This window comes from Octopus bimaculoides, chromosome Z (genome assembly GCF_046866305.1).
Source record: "Octopus bimaculoides isolate indiv1 chromosome Z, ASM4686630v1, whole genome shotgun sequence".
In the NCBI taxonomy this organism is placed as follows: domain Eukaryota; kingdom Metazoa; phylum Mollusca; class Cephalopoda; order Octopoda; family Octopodidae; genus Octopus; species Octopus bimaculoides.
The window spans coordinates 51,780,030-51,798,598 of record NC_142944.1 but is presented as its reverse complement, the minus strand read 5'-3'; the positions used below and the strand labels follow the sequence as shown (position 1 = coordinate 51,798,598).

The 18,569-nt window shown below is 38.4% G+C and overlaps 1 protein-coding gene across 1 annotated transcript in view; it reads left to right on the top strand.

The window, feature by feature from the left end:
- The window catches only part of LOC106871260 (THO complex subunit 5 homolog A), a 51,800-nt gene that overhangs the window by 31,091 nt on the left and 2,140 nt on the right, over window positions 1–18,569 (top strand). Inside the window, exons 10-17 of the mRNA XM_089365294.1 lie at window positions 1,185–1,231; window positions 4,350–4,449; window positions 6,213–6,324; window positions 7,774–7,875; window positions 8,874–9,073; window positions 10,861–10,964; window positions 12,281–12,484; window positions 15,672–15,862. Coding sequence (XP_089221420.1) covers window positions 1,185–1,231; window positions 4,350–4,449; window positions 6,213–6,324; window positions 7,774–7,875; window positions 8,874–9,073; window positions 10,861–10,964; window positions 12,281–12,484; window positions 15,672–15,862 — 1,060 coding nt within the window. The remainder of the gene's footprint in view (window positions 1–1,184; window positions 1,232–4,349; window positions 4,450–6,212; window positions 6,325–7,773; window positions 7,876–8,873; window positions 9,074–10,860; window positions 10,965–12,280; window positions 12,485–15,671; window positions 15,863–18,569) is intronic.

Here is an 18,569-nt window from a genome sequence, read left to right as displayed (position 1 = left end):
GGTGCTTGTGTGTGTGTACATGCAAAAAATTGATGGAATTGTGGTTGTGAAATTTGCTTTGCAAACCACATAGTTTTGGGTCCAAGTACACTTCATAATACTTTCTACCCATAACTTCAGTTCCACCAAAATCTTGGTGGGGTGAAATCTGGTTGCTGGATACAGTGTGGGATCCCATTAGATGATATCATCATCGTCTTCATCATTTTAACGTTCACGTTTCCATCCTTTCAAGGGTCAGACTGAATTTATTGAGACGGAATTTTCTACAGCTGGATGCCCTTTTTGTTGTCAACCCCCGCCTGTTTCCAAAGAAGTAATATTTCCTTGTAATCAGACATGTTCACGCAGATTATTGGAAATGAACAACACCGCTTGTATGACAGTGACACTCATTTACAACTATCGCACAATGTCAAGACAAGGAGCATATTCTCATGCACATATACATACAGGCTTCCTCCAGTTTACATTTGCATTCGCTCACAAGGCTTTGATTAGCCTGGAGCTATAGTAGAAAACACTTGCGCAAGGTTCCACACAGTGGGACTGAACCCAAGATTGCAGGTTTGGGAAATCGAGCTTTTTATCTACTTAGGCATAGACCAGACAATCAGTTGCCCTTATACATTGCTGCTCATAATTCACTTCCATTCTTCTATTGAATGCACCCTTCTCTTTCATTTGGACTAAAATTGTTTGTCATCTTTCCCTTATCTTGGAAGTCTTTCAAATGGTCTTTCCAATCTCTTTCATAAAATTACTATGAAATGTTTTAATTTCAACATGAATATTTCTGGTTTTAATAAAACCAGAAATATTCTCAGACAGGTCAGCATCAAAAGCATTCCAGAAAATTTAGATGTTATTTCACATTCTTATGATAATGAAGGATAGCTTTATGAGTATTTTCCTTAACCCTTTAGTGTTCGGGTTATTCTATCAAACGTAATACTTACCGATTCACATTGTTTTGAATTAATCATGCATTATCTTGTATCTTTGAAATTTCAATGATGTGATTGTTTAATGTAGAATAACATTGTAGGGTAGGTGGGAGAGGCTGGATCGGGTTAATTTGAACATAAAACTGATGGAATATTTTGGCTGGATATACCGCCAGTTTAAATGTGAAAGGGTTAAAGATTGAAAATATTACTATTTACATTTTTTTTCTTTTACAGAATTTGATTCTGACAGTGATAATGATGATCAAGATAAGCACAGTTCTGTAAGTTGGTTATTTTTTTTCCTTTGCTAACTTTTCTAACTTTGTACCAGAACAAATTATGGAAGGTATTTTATGTTCCTCCAGTCCAGTCATCTTTAATTGAATGACTCTGCAACAGATTGATCTCTTGTTCGAGGGAAATGTTTTGATTTTGATCTGCTTGTACACTATGGAAACAGGGTAACCAGCCCCGTGACTCTTAGGACGTGAAACAGTTAATGTTCAGGAATTGTTGTTGTTGATGATAGTGATATGAAAGCTTACAATCGTAAGATCATGGTTAGGGTTCAATTTATAGACTGAGCAGGGCATTGCATCCTTGAGATCCTTGAGGAAGGCGCTTCATTTCATGTTGTTCCAATTTCAAGAACTTACCGTTTTTTCAACGTGTATAAGAAACCCTTTTTTGTCAAAAATTAGGTTAAAAAAATAAGTGATTTTCTTATACATGGGTAGTATTATAATCCCCTACAAAACCTTTTTTCCAAATTTTGAGCCCCCAAAATTAGGTGGATCCTTATACACATTAAAATACTGTAATTGTCTTTTGGGGAAGGTACTGAATACTTTCAGTCACATTTATCTGGTTATAGATTGAGAGTATAAGGAAAACTATGTCTTTGATCAGTGGCTTAAGTTTCATATATATATATATATATATATATAAGTTTAGAGAGCTCTTACCCCTGCTGGCGACAAAGGGACTCTCACTCAGAGTAAAAGGCAGACTGTATGACGCATGCGTACGAACAACCATGCTACATGGCAGTGAAACATGGGCTGTAACTGCTGAGGACATACGTAAGCTCGCAAGGAATGAAGCCAGTATGCTCCGTTGGATGTGTAATGTCAATGTGAATACCCGTCAGAGTGTAAGTATCTTGAGAGAAAAGCTGAACATTAGAAGCATCAGTTGTGGCGTGCAAGAGAGACGATTGCGCTGGTATGGACATGTGGTGAGAATGGATGAGGATAGCTGCGTGAAAAAGTGCCACACCCTAACAGTTGAGAGAACCCGTGGAAGAGGTAGGCCCAGGAAGACCTGGGCTGAGGTGGTGAGGCAAGACCTTCGTACATTGGGCCTCACCGAGGCGATGACTACTGACCGAGGCCTTTGGAAATGTGCTGTGCGTGAGAAGACCCGGCAAGCCAAGTAAGATCGTTGCCAGTGCCCCTGGACTGGTTCTTGTGCGGGTGGCACATGAGATGCACCATTTTGAGCGTGGCCGTTGCCAGTACCGCCTGACTGGCTCCCGTAGGATTTTCGAGCGAGATAGTTGCCAGTGCCCCTGGACTGGCTTGTGCCGGTGGCACATAAAAGACACCATTTCGAGCGTGGCCGTTTTCGTGCGGGTGACACGTAAAAGCACCCACTACACTCTCTGAGTGGTTGGCGTTAGGAAGGGCATCCAGCTGTAGAAACTCTGCCAAATCAGACTGGAGCCTGGTGTTGCCATCCGGTTTCACCAGTCCTCAGTCAAATCGTCCAACCCATGCTAGCATGGAAAGCGGACGTTAAACGATGATGATGATGATGATGATGATGATGATATATATATATATATAAAGCAAAATCGTGATGGCACCTGTGCCCAGCATCACCTTTCTAGCACTTGTGCCCGTGGCATGTGTAAGGACTTTCGAGTGAGATCGTTGCCAGTGCCCCTGGACTGGCTCTTGTGCGGGTGGCATGTAAAATACACCATTTTGAGCGTGGCCGTTGCCAGTACCGCCTGACTGGCCTTTGTGCCGGTGGCACGTAAAAGCACCCACTACACTATCGGAGTGGTTGGCGTTAGGAAGGGCATCCAGCTGTAGAAACTCTGCCAAATCAGATTGGAGCCTGGTGTAGCCATCTGGTTTCACCAGTCCTCAGTCAAATCGTCTAACCCATGCTAGCATGGAAAGCGGATGTTAAACGATGATGATGATTAATATCTATAACACTTTCTTGTTAAAGCTGGTCATACATTTAACAAAAAGTCATCATCATCGTTTCATTTAATGTCCCTTGTTCCTTGTTTGTGTGGGTCTGGCGAAATTTGTCGGGGCAGATATTTTATGGTTGGGCGTCCTTCCTGTTGTCACCCTCACTTGGATTGAAGCAAAGTAATATTTCCCCATGGCCAGACATATTTTTAACAGACTAACTAGAAACAAACAGCATTACTTGTATAATAGTGATACTTGTTTACAACCAGCATGGGATGTCAAGACAATGGTAAACACAGATACAGACCCCATATATATATATATGTACACAGACGTACATGCATACACATACACACAGCCCAGGTTTATAGCTGAAGACATTTGCCCAAGGTGTCACACAGTGGGACTGAACCTGAGACCGTATGCTTGGTAAGCAAACTCCTTAACCACACAGTCATGCCTGTCATGCCCTCGCTCTGACTCAATTGTAAATCACACACATTGAGACACGATAATAAAAAGTTACCAAAGTACAAAGAAACTGTTGAGGAACTTTGTCAGTTATATTCATCATCATCATCATCGTTTAACGTCCGCTTTCCATGCTAGCATGGGTTGGACTGTTTAATAAAGCTTACAAAGCTGAATAAAAAGAATAACTTCAGAGTAAAGATCTTCATCATAGAAGATATAGTGCATTTCTTCATTTTCTGACATCATATACATCCAGAGACATGGTTTCTTTGTTATATAATTCTGTCTCTTGGAAGTTTTTTGTCCCAAATTCTAGCCTCTCACACCTACCCTGCAATGCCACTCAAAATAAACAGTCAGATCACTGAAATCCTGAAGCTACGTTAAACCATGTTTAACTCAAAACACTGTGAATAAATAAGCATTATATGTGATAATCTGAAGGGTTTGAATTATGTGACGTGGATCAATTTAAGCAGTTCTAACCTCTTCACTATGAGTAAATGACTTGATTCCAAAGTTATATGTTATCATTGCTGTTGAGTTCAGGTGCTGCCAAGGTCAGTTATACTTTTCATCCTTCCTTGGGTTGGTAAAGTAATAAAAGTATCGGTGAAGTACTGGGAATTGATGTAAGCGATTAACCTCACCCCAGCCTTAAATCTGTGGCTTTGTATCAATGTTGAAGACTGTTTGTTGTTGTTACATGCAGAAACACAGACGGAAAACTACTGAATCTCGTAAATCTGACCGCAAACTTCAAGTTCTTCGTAAACATCCCCTTTCAGTGATACTTGTGATTGGTTGCAGTGGTAAGTATGGAACCTAATTATTTGTTTATTTTATATGTATGCTTAGTCTAGGGAATGGATGTATGGTTAAGAAATTTCCTTCGCAATGTTGTGGTACTTAGGTTCAATCTCACTGCTTGATACATTGGACAAGTACCTTCTACTATAGCCTAAGATTAAATAATACTTTGTAGGCGGAATTTGGTTGATGAAAGCTGTGTAGAACTTCATTGGAAGTGTGCATGTGTATACGTGAAAGCACGTGGTGTAGTGGTTAGGATATGGCAGTCACAATTGCATGGTCATGGTTTCAATTCCCAGACCAGCAATGTGTTGTGCTCTTGAGCAAAACACTTCATTTCACATTGTTCCACTTCACTCAGCTGTAAATGGGTGACCATTCTGACAGACTAGTTTTCTGCTTGGAGGAAATATCGGGTGGCACCATTTGAAAGCTATAACAATGCAAGGAAGCACATTGGGACTAGCAGTGTATAAATACAGTGATATTGAGATATATATATACACACACATATATATAAGCTGTGTAGTAAGAAGCTTGCTTCCCAACCACATGGTTCCAGGTTCAGTCCCACTGCATGACACCTTGGGTAAGTGTCTTCTATTCTACCCTTGGGCCAACCAAATCCTTGTGAGTGGATTTGTTAGACAGAAACTGAAAGAAGCCTGTTGTATATATATATGTGTGTTTGTGTGTGTGCACACAACTAATGTTGGTGTGTTAACATCCCCATAACTTAATGGTTTGGCAAAAGAGACCAATAGAATAAGTACTAGGAACTTACAAAGAATAAGTCCTGGGGTCGATTTCTCCGACTTAAAAACCCTTTAAGGTGGTACTCCAGCATATCCACAGTCAAATAACTGAAACAAGTAAAAGAATAAAAGAACATATATTTATATACATAAAATATATCATCATCATCATCATCATTATCATTTAACATCCATTGTCCATGCTGGCATGGGTTGGATAGTTTGATTGGACTGGCACACTAGAAGGCTGCGCTAGGCTCCAGTCTGATTTGGCATGGTTTTCTATGCCAACCACTCTGAGAATGTAATGGGTGCCATATGCATGACACTGGTATCTGCCATGACTGCGATCTTGCTTGGCTTAATGGGTCTTCTTCTCAAGCACGACATAATGCCAAAGGTCTTGGTCATTGCCTCCGTGAGGCCCAACAGATTACTCACTAGGATTAAGTGTTTTAACCCCTTTATTACCATATTTCTATTTAGATACACTTCTTTTGCCTGGCTGTTTGGTAAGAAGCTTGCTTCCCAACCACATGGTTCTGGGTTCAGTCCTACTATGTGACATCTTGGGCAAGTGTCTTCTATAACCTCAGGCTAACCTAAGCCTTATAAATAGATCTGCATAACTTAGTGGTTTGGTGAAAGAGACTGATAGAATAAGTACCAGACTTTAAAAAAAATGGTACCGAGGTTGATTCATCAGATTAAAAATTCTTCAAGTAAAAAGGTAGTAAGCTGGTATTTGGAACATAAATTAGCATGAATTTTTTATGAAAGGTTTTAATTTAGTTCCCTTTAAAACCGTTTGTATTGTGGAAAGAAGGGGAGTTTCAGGCAGGTTACTTATCAAGTTAATTAAAAAAAAGAAATCAATGTTTCTTTTTCTTTTAATTTGTAAATGTTTGTACATTTTATTGTTAATCACTGTAAACTTAACATTGTAAAATATTTCCTCCTTTCTTTCTTTCTTTTTATTTATTTATTTATTTTTTCATTTACTTCAGATAGCAGCTCAGTCCACCTGACATTTAATTATCTTCTGATGCTGAATATCATCACTGTAAATGTCATGGTTCAGCCAGGACCTCAGGCGCCCACAACTTCAATATGCGGAGGGTTGGTTTCTTATAATAATAATAATAACGATGATGAAAATAATAATAACAATAACAATACTAATAATAATAATAATAATAATGATAATGATGATAATAATAATAATGATGATGAAAATAATAATAATAATGACAATAATAATAATAACGGAAATAAAGATGATGAAAATAATAAGATTATTCTTTTTGCTGACCTTTTGTGTCTGTGTGTTTTGTAAACGTTTGTTTGTTGAATAAATTTTCAATATTGAATTTTGTAAAGTATACCCAGAATAAACTATGCATGCACAAGTATTTACAGTAAGATCTCAGGCAGTTGCTGCAGCATTCTTCAACTCTCTGTGTCTCTCCCACTACTTGAAAAATTCCTCCTCTCACACATACACACGCACGCACACACACACACACCTCATTTGTAAATGTTCTGTTCTTTGTTATTTTAATGTCCATTCTTCCATGCTGAAACAGACAGGTTGGGTGGTTTGACAGGAAACAACTAGCCAGAGGTATGCTTAGAGCTCCAATATCTGCTTTGGCATGATTTCTACAGCTGAGCACCCTTGCTAGTAGTGCCAACCACTTTATAATGCGTGTTTTTTTTTTTCTTCAAGTTCAATGAAATTTAATTCTATATCTAGCCATTTGGGAGCCTACTTAAACCCTTCACTCCCTGTGGATTATATGCTTTCAACAATTTTTCTCTGCTGTTCTCTACTCTGGGATGTTTTTCCTGCTTCTCTCCAGCTAGATCCCTGCTTACTTACAGTTTCCTTTTGGATTTTGCTGCACTGTGTCGTATGTTTCCCTGAAGGAAGGCCCTCCCCCTCTCCCAGATTTTTTTGCTTTTGACCTATGCAAACCCATTTTTATCTCTGGGAAGAGGTGGTTCATATTAGTGTGGCTGCTATCCTTTGATCTGTCCAGCATCGGAGGACCTACCAGGAGTGTACACTCCACTGGCATAACTCTCAGGGTCACTGATATACACAAGGCACCATACAACAACAATGAAATGGACCTTGTGGTGGGGTTGGGGCCTGGTTTCATAAAGAGAAATATGACCAAGACTAAGTCAAATGGAAAAGATTTGTAATAAAAAAAAAACTCAAGCATGACTTTGTGGTAAGAAGCTCGCTTCCCAACCACATGGTTCTGGGTTCATTCCCACTGCGTGGCACCTTGGGCAAGTGTCTTCTACTATAGCCTCGGGCCGACCAAAGCCTTGTGAGTGGATTTGGTAGACGGAAACTGAAAGCCCCATCACATATAAGCCTGGTGTAGTCTTCTGCCTGGCCAACTCCTGTCAAACGATCCAACTCACGCCAGCATGGAAGGCAGATGTTAATATATGTACATGTGTATTGATAGCAACATGTAAACGAATAGTTGTAGCTAACTGCATTGCCACTATTTATTTTTTCTTTCTCTCTCTCTCTCTGTCTTTCTGTAGAGATTTGTTATCACCAGATAAGTTTTTAGCTTACCTGTATCCTGAGGATCATGGTTGTGACACTCCTAATCCTGCAAACCAATATGTCCTGAAACGATTTGGGTAAGCCCTTTCCTATTCTACTTTTTATTGAAATTCTTTTTAATTCTTTAGCTTTTTTTTTCCCCCTTTTTAATGTCAAAAGGAAACAGACATTAAGGATCAGTATAAGGTTTGTTTAATGTACCTCTTCAGAGGACTTAAGAAATTTGGTTAAATTGTTAATTTGTCATTTCTATTGTTTATCACCAGGTCAGTCTTAATTGAGCAAACCTATGTTAGGTCAAAGGCATTCCAGTCATGGCTATCACATCTTTTTAGGGAGTGTTTAAGACTACATATGTCTAACATACTTTTTCTTTATTATCTCTACAACCAGAAGCCCTTCTTGTTACCAACCTTCACTTCTTTCCTTGCAAGCAGGGCCAAATTAAGATCTTTAGTGGCCCTAAGCACTTATAAGATTTTGGTGCTTTCACATTTAATTAAAAATCAACATTGTTATCATCATCATCGTTTAACGTCCGTTTTCCATGCTGGCATGGGCTGGATGGTTTGATTGGGGTCTGGGAAGCCAGGAGGCTGCACCAGGCAAACTATAAAATGAAATTTTATCTTCCAAATGAAACAAAAATAACAGCAAGATAGAAAATAATGTTTATTTTCATATACTTCCATTTCATTTATATTTGAAAAATTTTCTCTTACTTTTTTTTAATTGCAAAGTCCTTAATCAAATCCTCAAAATTCATCTTACATAACACATCTGCTTCTAAACTTAGAGATAAGGCATCCGAATAGTATTTTAGCAAGTTTAAAGTGATTTCTTTTGTGCTGTAAACCATTTACTATTTCTGTGGTGCTCTCTCCTTCCCTTGATGCCTTAAGCATGTGTTTATTTTGCTTAATGGTTAATCAAGTGCTGCAGGCAAGATTTTTTTTTTTCTCACTGGTCAGTCATGTTTCCACGAAAGATTTACATGTCTATAAAAAGAAACAAAGAAAAAAAAACATGAGAAAGAAATTTATAATTTTGCTTTGTTTGTTTTGTTTCTCTTCAGTCTTGGTGACTTTTCAAGCCACATCAGCATTACAGGTCGTCCTTACCTGTGGGCCCAGTGGATTGCAGGGCTCCAGTTTCTGAGTAACGATGTAAAATCTGGCAGTTCTTTGAGCTCAAGTCACATGCAAAACACTATTGAGCTGCTACGACGACGCATCCAGGCGAGACTTTCTCTTCTGAAACAACTTGTATCCCTTGGTTTGTATCATTTTCGTTTTTATTCAGCTTTTTTTTTTTTCCACTATAGTGTTAATGAATAATTTGGCGCAAGGCTACACGTTTGTGGAAGGACTCTTAGGTTTTCTGTCAATTCTACATACATCTAGGACCTCCCAGTATCTGTCAGACGTTTTGTTTTGTCAACTCCTCAGAGGAGTGAATGCCAGAGCTGGCTGCAGCAAAACTTAAGCTCAGAAACTAAAGGCTTGAAACTAAATCTCACAAGATATTTTGTCTGATGTTCTATTGGTACCACTAATTTGCAGTTTAACCAGTTCCAGATGGACAAGCTAATGAAACCGCTTGCTTTTATTGCTAGAAATAGCAGCTAAACCCTCCTCAGATTTCACTCTAGTATCAATAATGAATGAAAACACAGGACAATTTAATCTCTGGCACACACTGCTGGAAGATTTTTGTTCTTAAGTTTACTTGGAGAAGGCTGACCTGAAGCAACATAAAAACAATACCAGAAAGATGAAAGGCAAAATCGAAACAAATGTGATTTGAACTTGCAACATGAAAGAAATTAATGTAAACTAACAGTCCTCACTTATAAAGAAAACAAGTGATTTGTATGTTCTGATGGCTTCAGATAAATTCATTGCATAAAGTTCTGAGATCAAGAATTAAAGATACTTTATAACACTTTCGTACCATAGGTGCAGGAGTGGCTGTGTGGTAGACTTTTGTACAAAGGCGCAGGAGTGGCTATGTGGTGGTAAGTAGCTTGCTTACCAACCACATGGTTCCAGGTTCAGTCCCACTGCGTGGCACTTTGGGCAAGTGTCTTCTACTATAGCCTCGGGCCGACCAAAGCCTTGTGAGTGGATTTGGTGCAGGGAAACTGAAAGAAGCCCATCATATATATGTATGTATGTATATATATATATATATATATATATTTGTGTGTCTGTGTTTGTTCTCCCCACCATCGCTTGACAACCGATGCTGGTGTGTTTACGTCCCCGTAACTTAACGGTTCGGCAAAAGAGATCAATAGAATAAGTACTAGGCTTCCAAAGAATAAGTCCTGGGGTCGATTTGCTCGACTAAAGGCGGTGCTCCAGCATGGCCACAGTCAAATAACTGAAACAACTAAAAGTGTATAACCCCAGGCTAACCAAAGCCTTGTGAGTGGATTTGATAGACAAAAAAGAGAGAGAGAGGCCCATCATGTGTAAATGTGTGTGTATGTGGATGTAATGTTTGTTTAGATGTCCCTCATTCACACGTGCACTCAATGATAGTAAATAAGCATTTCACCAACAATAACATTTACTTGCAGTCCACTGCAAAATCATGTCTCTGCTTCCAGACATGTGCAATCTTCAGTATGTTCATCATCATCATCATCGTTTAACGTCCGCTTTCCATGCTAGCATGGGTTGGACGATTTGACTGAGGACTGGTGAAACCAGATGGCTACACCAGGCTCCAATCTGATTTGGCAGAGTTTCTACAGCTGGATGTCCTTCCTAACGCCAACCACTCAGAGAGTGTAGTGGGTGCTTTTACGTGTCACTGGCACGAAGGCCAGTCAGCCAGTACTGGCAACGGCCACGCTCAAAATGGTGTATTTTATGTGCCACCCGCACAAGAGCCAGTCCAGGGGCACTGGCAACGATTTCGCTTGAAAGTGCTTACACATGCCATGGGCACAAGTGCCCTTTTTTTTCGTTTTTCCAGCCTCCAAAATTTCTTCACAAATATGTTTTACTTTCACCAAATTATTATCATCATTATCTGTTTTCTCTTATCTACAGAGAGATCATTCATCCCTGTCAGTGGGGAGTACACAAACCTGTACCCTGCTAAGATTATCACCCACCTCACTTCCTGGAGACGCTCTATGTTTGAAGAATTTTCTGTAAGTTTGTTTGTCATGTTTTTTTTTTCTTTTTATGGAAGCCATTTGAATGCTAGCTTGGATTAGCTGTGTTTTATTGAAATGTTGTTGTACAGCTAGATGCTCTTCCTGTTGCTAACCATTACCTTTTATTTTACATGTCTTTCAAAAAAAAAAAACTAGCAGAAATAACTGGGGAAACGACAACAAAATCATTATTTGTAGCTCTCTCTCTCTCTCTCTCTCTCTCTCTCTCTCTCTCTCTCCCCTCTCGTTATTTTATTTCATTTGTTTGTCAGAGAAGCACAAATGTGCACACATACACACACACACATAAAGGGTGGGCTTCTTCTTTCAGTTTCCAACTACCCAGTTCATTCACAAGACTTTGATCAGTCTGGAGTTATAATAGAAGATACTTGCCTTAGGTGTCACACAGTAAGATTGAACCCAAAACTATGTGTTTGGGAAGACAACTTCTTAATTGCCCCCCTCCCCATTACATTCTGTCAAGAAATAATCTTAAGTAATATTGTTTTTAATCTAAAATATTACACTTTATAAATTTGACTCTTCTGCATATCCTTGACAGCATGGTAACAGGAGATGTGGGAATGGTGGGTAAAGGTTGCCAGAGTGCAATTCTTGCCACTCAAGCATCACCGTTTAGAAGCAAAGAGGTGGAGGCATAAGGAATGGAGATATCCAATCTGCACGTTATGAGTATTGTTCTCTCTGTTATGGATTAGGGTTAGTGTGACACTGAGTACATGAGATTACTGAATAGGTACAACACTGTTTAGAGAATTGATGGTGGTGGTGTAGAATGGGCAATAAATGGGTAGGAATGCATGTACAAAAAGCAGAATAGACAAGGGTGAGGTGTGTACCCTAGACTTGTGTAGAATATTGGGTCTTCTGCAGCATTGTGTATCACAAGTCAACATGGTCTTTCACTCACATACGCACGTGTATAAAACCTAAAACTGATCAAGAGATACATTGGCCAGAATAACCTAAAAAAAATGTGCTCAACCCTTCAGCATTCAGGTTACTCTGTCATATGTAATACTTATTTATTCATATTGTTTTCAATTAAGTGGGAACTATCTTGTAGCTTTGGGATTTCAGTGATGTGATTGTTTACTTTCAGAATGACATTACAGGGTAAGTGTGAGAGGCTAAATCTGGTCATTTTGAATATAAAACAGGTAGAATATTTTGGCCTGATATGGTTGGTTTAAACGCTAAGATTTAAAGGGTTAAAACATTAACCAATTTTGATCAATCTAAGTTTTGTTAGATATACAGAAACATAATTTGTCTTTTATTTTCAGAACTTACCATATTGTCAGAGTCTTGTGAAAGAAGGCTTTGCTCATGAATCTGACATGTTCTTCACTGCGGTTCTAGAAAGAAGTTCTGCCAAGCTTATCTGCCAGGTTGTTGTACCACCCAATTATCCCGTTATTGTTCCTATGTTTTCACTTTGTGTACAATGGCACACTGTAAGAACAGCTCTAAATGATTATCACGTACAGGTGAGTGGTTTTGTACATGAATTTTCATCACACTGGATGGATATTGGATGAGCCTGATCTAGCTCAGCATCTCATCAATTGTTTGTTGTTAGGGTCCCTTGTGTCTCTCATGGGATTCAGCATCCCACAATCAACCTTAGCCATTTTTTTCTCTACGTCTTCTGTCTTCCACTTCCAAAGGTCCGTTCCACTTGCTTGGGTCATTTGGTCCTTCTTTATCCAACTGTCATGAAAGATAAATCAAAGGTGTTTTAGAATGTCCAGAAGAATCACTACATACCTGCAAAGGTGTTTTGATATGGTTCATATTTTTTCACCAGATATTGGTATTGGGATAATTTTGTTTCCTGATCTACACTATTTGGAAGATATTGAAACAATTTGTCCTGAAAATGCCATATCCATTTTTTGTCACACATGTCACAGCAGGTAAATGTGGGTTATAACCACAGACATTGTTGTCCAGAAAACTCATTAGCATTTTCTGAAATTCCAAGGTCAATGTAAATAAACGCCATGAGACTCTCTATGCTGCTCTGAAAAAATTCAGAGGAATTTGCTGTTAATATTTTCAAATGAGAAAAGTTATTTTGTGCTATGTCACATACATCCCTTTTTTTTAGTTCCTCTTCCAAAACTTCAACATATTTTTCAAAGTAGAAAAATTTCTTTGTCTAATACTTTTCCTGGGTAGTGAAACTTTACTGTGAAAAGTGAATCAATACAAATCTTGTAAATGTTCAAGATTTACAGCTTAGATATTTCATAATCTGTCTCTCTGACTCTCATGTACATCATGTGAGAATAGCCTATGTGTATGACATTTCCAAAACAAGTGCTGTTTTCTCTCTTAGACATTACACAAATGATTCTTATAATGACTATTTTCTCTCAACCCTTTGTTCCATAATTCATGCACAGTGATAATTCTCACCCCTTACAGTCTTCTCCTGTCTTCAGATCCTGCACCTGCTTATTTCATTATATTAACCCCTTGCAGAGGGGAAGTGGTACTCACCACATCGAAACACTGTGTGTGGGAGTAGTACGATGTCTCACTCAGTGCAGCACTGTGTTTTCAAATATATCACACAGAGAAGAATCTGTAAATACACCATGAAATTCCTTGTATGGAAAATTACGTAGTTACTGAACTGCCTAATTTCAGTACACAGCACATACTGTCAGTACTAAATCTGTCTGTAAGGGGTTAAACATGATCATCTCATTTTGAAGTTGACCTTGTACAGATTTCATGTTAAATCATAGATGAAACAAAATACTGTAAGGTGAAGGATGGGTTCAATGTTGCTATTGCTTAGACTATTTTAAGCCTATCCAACAACCCCTGCCAGCCATGACAAAGTATTTATTAAATAAACTGACGAGAACTTCAACACAGTCATTCAAATCCTACTGTTGTGTCTTTTAAAATAAAACTGATATATATATATATATATATCATGTGACTGGCCAGATTATCAGATGGTGTTACACATTGCTGGTCACAATGCACTTTTTGCATTGTTTTATCCTTCAAATGACACTACCCCGCTGGCTCGGCAAGCAGGCCAACATTCCTCTCTCATCAAAAGTGGGGACCGGAGCAGAACACAATGCATCATCCAATCAGGGAATCGAACCCATGATCTAGCAATTGTCAGTGCGACGCCCTAACCACTAGGCTATGCACCTTCACATACACACATATATACACGTATATGTGGTTCTAGTTTTCAAAAAGACATGGTAGTCACAACTGGAACACCTTTGGCCATGTGCCTATTTAACTCCCTCTCAGCTCATGTCTTCCTTGCAGGGGTTCAAGGGATAAAGTAATGGCATCACTCTCACTCGTTTAGGAAGACTAGCAAAGGCCAAGGGCACAGCTCCTTCCTCCAGACACACATATTTAAAAAAAACTAACTTGGTGGGGTGGGTTTGGAATGTTGTGTTAAACGCAGAGAAATCCAAAGATTTTTAAAACAAAAAAAATAATAATAATAATCATCATCGTTTAACATCTGCTTTCCATGCTAGCATGGGTTGGACGATTTGACTGAGGACTGGCAAACCAGATGGCTGCACCAGGCTCCAATCTGATCTGGCAGAGTTTCTACAGCTGGATGCCCTTCCTAACGCCAACCACTCCGAGAGTGTAGTGGGTGCTTTTACATGCCACCGGCACGAAGGCCAGTCAGGCGGTACTAGCAACCTCTTGTTGCCTGATGGGAGAAAGTTAAGACTAAGTTGGTCCCTGATTTTAACTATGATGCTTTCTTTAAATTTTGTTTCTGAAGTTACTGGAATTTTTGTGTATATAAAGAGATTGGCTGCTTGTTTCTCTGGGATTGGACAAATGATGTAAGACACCTGATGAGACTCCAATAAGGGTTGAAAATCAATTAAACTATTCATCATTCTTTCAATCTATGGAGAAGTAATTAAATTTTCCATGTTTTGTATGTCTCCTACTTAGGTTTACAATATAATTGAAGTAAAAGTTCATCATCATCATGATCACTTAACATCCGTTTTTCATGCTGGCATGATTTGGGCAGTTTGACTGAGGTCTGGAGAGCCAGATGGCTGCACCAGGCTCCAATCTGATCTGGCAATATTTCTACAGCCGGATGCCCTTCCTAATGCCAACCACTCCGAGAGTATAGTGGGTGTTTTTTTACATGCCACCGGCACAGGAGCCAGTCAGGTGGGCCTGGCATCGATCACATTCGGATAGTGCTTTTTACGTGCCACCGGCATTGGAGCCAGTCAGGGGGCATTGGCATCAGCTACATGTAGATGGTGCTTTTTATGTGCCACCAGCATAGGAGCCAGTCAATGGGGCACTGACATTAATTAATTAACAGCCTATGTTCCATTCTTGGGACAAAGATTTTAAATTTAATATAAACATTATTATAAAGATTTTGTATTTCTTTCATTACATATTTCATATTTACAGTATTCTCTAAGTATGCCATTAAAAATAAGCAATATAGCATAAAAGATATAATCAGAGTCCTTAGGATCTAAAAAAATGTAAAGACTTTACAAATAATATTCATAGTTGAATTTTGGTCTTTAATGAGTTAATGTATTGAAAATTATATTTTTTGACTGATTGTCCATCTCTTTCTTTGTCTCTTTTAATTGCATGAAAATACAAAAACCAAAAACATTGAAGGAAATGGAAAGTGAAGTGAATGTTCATTATGAAGAATTAATACTGCAGCAATCTCGGGACCAAATACTTTCAAACCAACTGCAGCGATTAACCATGTGCTTTGATGTCTATCTGGAAACAGAAGCTAAAAACATGGCTAGAGAAGGCCCTGTGGAAATATCAAGAGAGAAGATTTATCCACGTCTTGCAAGGTTATTAAAATTTTTTTTTTATGTTCTCTTCCAGTTTTGCTCTTTTAAATGAAAATTGTAAAAATAATGAGGTTACAACGACCTAATTGAAGAAAGCAGAAGTAATTTACATAACTCATTCTGGTCAGCATTAGAACTATGGTTCATCTTAATATATAAAGCTGAAATTGTGTGTCTGTGTGAAGCCTTTTTAAAAGTTTATAGAAATCCACATTTTCCACTTTTTCGTAAAAATTTTTACATCAATGGAATTTTCTCGATCTGAACTTTCCAGTGCAGTAATTAGATTTTTAAAATTCCGTTTACTTTGTGTGATTTAAGGGAGATTTGGCTGTTGTTTCTAGCAACTTTTATATTTCATCCCTGCTACCTGGAACGCTATTCTTACACACGCGCTCAATATAAAAATATAGAGAGTAAGAGTTAAAGAGGGAGAGGGAGAGAGAGAGAAAGTGATACATACAACGTCATAGATTAAACTTTCATCTCAGTGTTCTTTACCTATTTTTCATAACATAGATACGTAAAAACACACACAACCACACAATCATGACCTGTGACAACAACATACACATTGCTCTCAATCTCTATTCATTTCTCCCCCTCTTCTTCTCTTGCTCTCTCAAACGTATACACGTGCAAGTAAACACAATCATTCACATCGTGGTATATTTACAAAACGTTGCCGGCATAACTACAGAGTTGTATCCCCCAACTTTGGAAGGTCATAACTTTCATAGAAATGAATATTTTTTTATGAAATTTTCTATGCATATATTATTTATTATGTAGATTCCAAATATACAAAAATTTTCGGTGAAAGTGTTTTGGAAGGTGGTGGGGTACAATATTCGGAAATTCCACTTAAATTCCTCTTAACTTCCAGGAAAATGAATATTTTTTCATGAAATTTTGTACAAATGTGCCTTGATGTATGTACATTTCAAGCATGTAGGAATTTTGAAGGAAACAACTGCAGGTTATTTTTGAGAAGTGTTCCCCACTCGGTGGTGTTTCAGAGCAAGTCGTCCATATTTGTTTCATTTTTCTCTATTATGTGCTTATGTGCATCCTTAGATTTCTAATGGAGTAATAGGCAGTGAAGAGAAGCAGTCATAAGAAAACTTTTAACTACCCCTATTCCTTTCTCTCCCCCTCTCTACCTCTTCCTCTCTCGCTCTCTCAAAAGCATACATTCAGTAAAATATAACTCATGTTCGTCAATGTTTTGTAAATTTACCAAGATTTTCACTAGGGTGTTAGGGTTTAGGATTAATGTTACGGTTACGGTTTTTAGGGTCAGGGTTAGTGTTAGGATTAGGGTTGGGTAATCATGCGGGTGTTAATCTGAAAAATTACAGATATGTGAAAAGTACCGACCCTGCCATCTATTATAACTTTTGTTGTTCTGTTTAATATATACATAAATTATGCCTCCAAAGAAGAGAGTTTGCTGGGGAAAGACAGCAACCGGTTTAAAATGACAGCAACAGACTGCAGTAATGCACCACATTCCAGAAGCTATTTTGAACATAATGCAAAATGGTGCATCAACATCTTCTGCCCAATCTGATAGAATTCTGGCAAAACTGTGTAGCAACAGATCGCCAGCAATTGCTTCATCAGAAATTGCCGTCCTAGCTCCTGCTAAAAGGGATTACCCTGCTATGTATAATCAGAGCAGCGCAAAAAGTTGTTTTGCACAAGCATTTCTATAGCCAATTACACGGATGAAATTTACAGATGCTTAATAATTTTACGCAAAACAGCCTTCAGACTTTCCCTATTAATTTCATCGTCTTTTGAAGGGTTTTTTCGTTGTAAGGCTTTCTTTTTTAGTTGATTTTCAGCTAGCAAGACTTATCGTAGATGGCATAATAAGTCACACCCGGACAAGGTCGGGTTATACTGCTAGTACATAATAAAACGAAAGTTTATGCTGTCTGAAGATAGGCTACTAGACTGCAAGTATCATCTCAGAATAGACAAACCAACTCTAGAACTAAGGACTGAAAAATTTTATATCATTTACAATGTGCACACACACGCACTCACACAAACACCTGATACCATCATCATCATCATCCTTTAACGTTCGTTTTCCATGCTGGCATGGGTTGGACTATATATTTTCTTTTACTTGAACTTAGAAACCACCTTGAAGAGATCTGGTACTTATTCTGTTGGTTTCTCTTTTAGCCACATGGCATTAATTAAAGGAGCATAACCAAAGCAACACCGGCTGTCAAGAGATGACAAACAACCATAACAACACAGACACACATACACACATAAGTACACACACTAGTCACTCTGTATGGAGTTTCTACCAATTCCTTTTTTGTATGCTGAGCCCAATCATTTCTTTGATGGCATCAGAGCCTTGTCTTCTTATCTACCTATTATAACTTTACTCTTGGTTATTTATTTTAACTCCCTTCAGTTCCGGATTTTGCTTCCACGACTGGAATTTCTTCTCTAATCTTCCACAGATTCCACTACAAGAATTAGGCTTATGGGTGTTCAGATTTTAAACTGCTTTGTTATACTTCTGGAAGACTTAGTAAACAGAAGAGGGCTGAGAACTTAGTCCTGGTGGACTCCAACTTACACATTGTACTCATTATTGTTTTCACTTCTATGTATATAGCTTGTATGGTCCTCTCTTCCCATTCACCTACTCCAAGCTTCCCGTGTGCCCACCAGA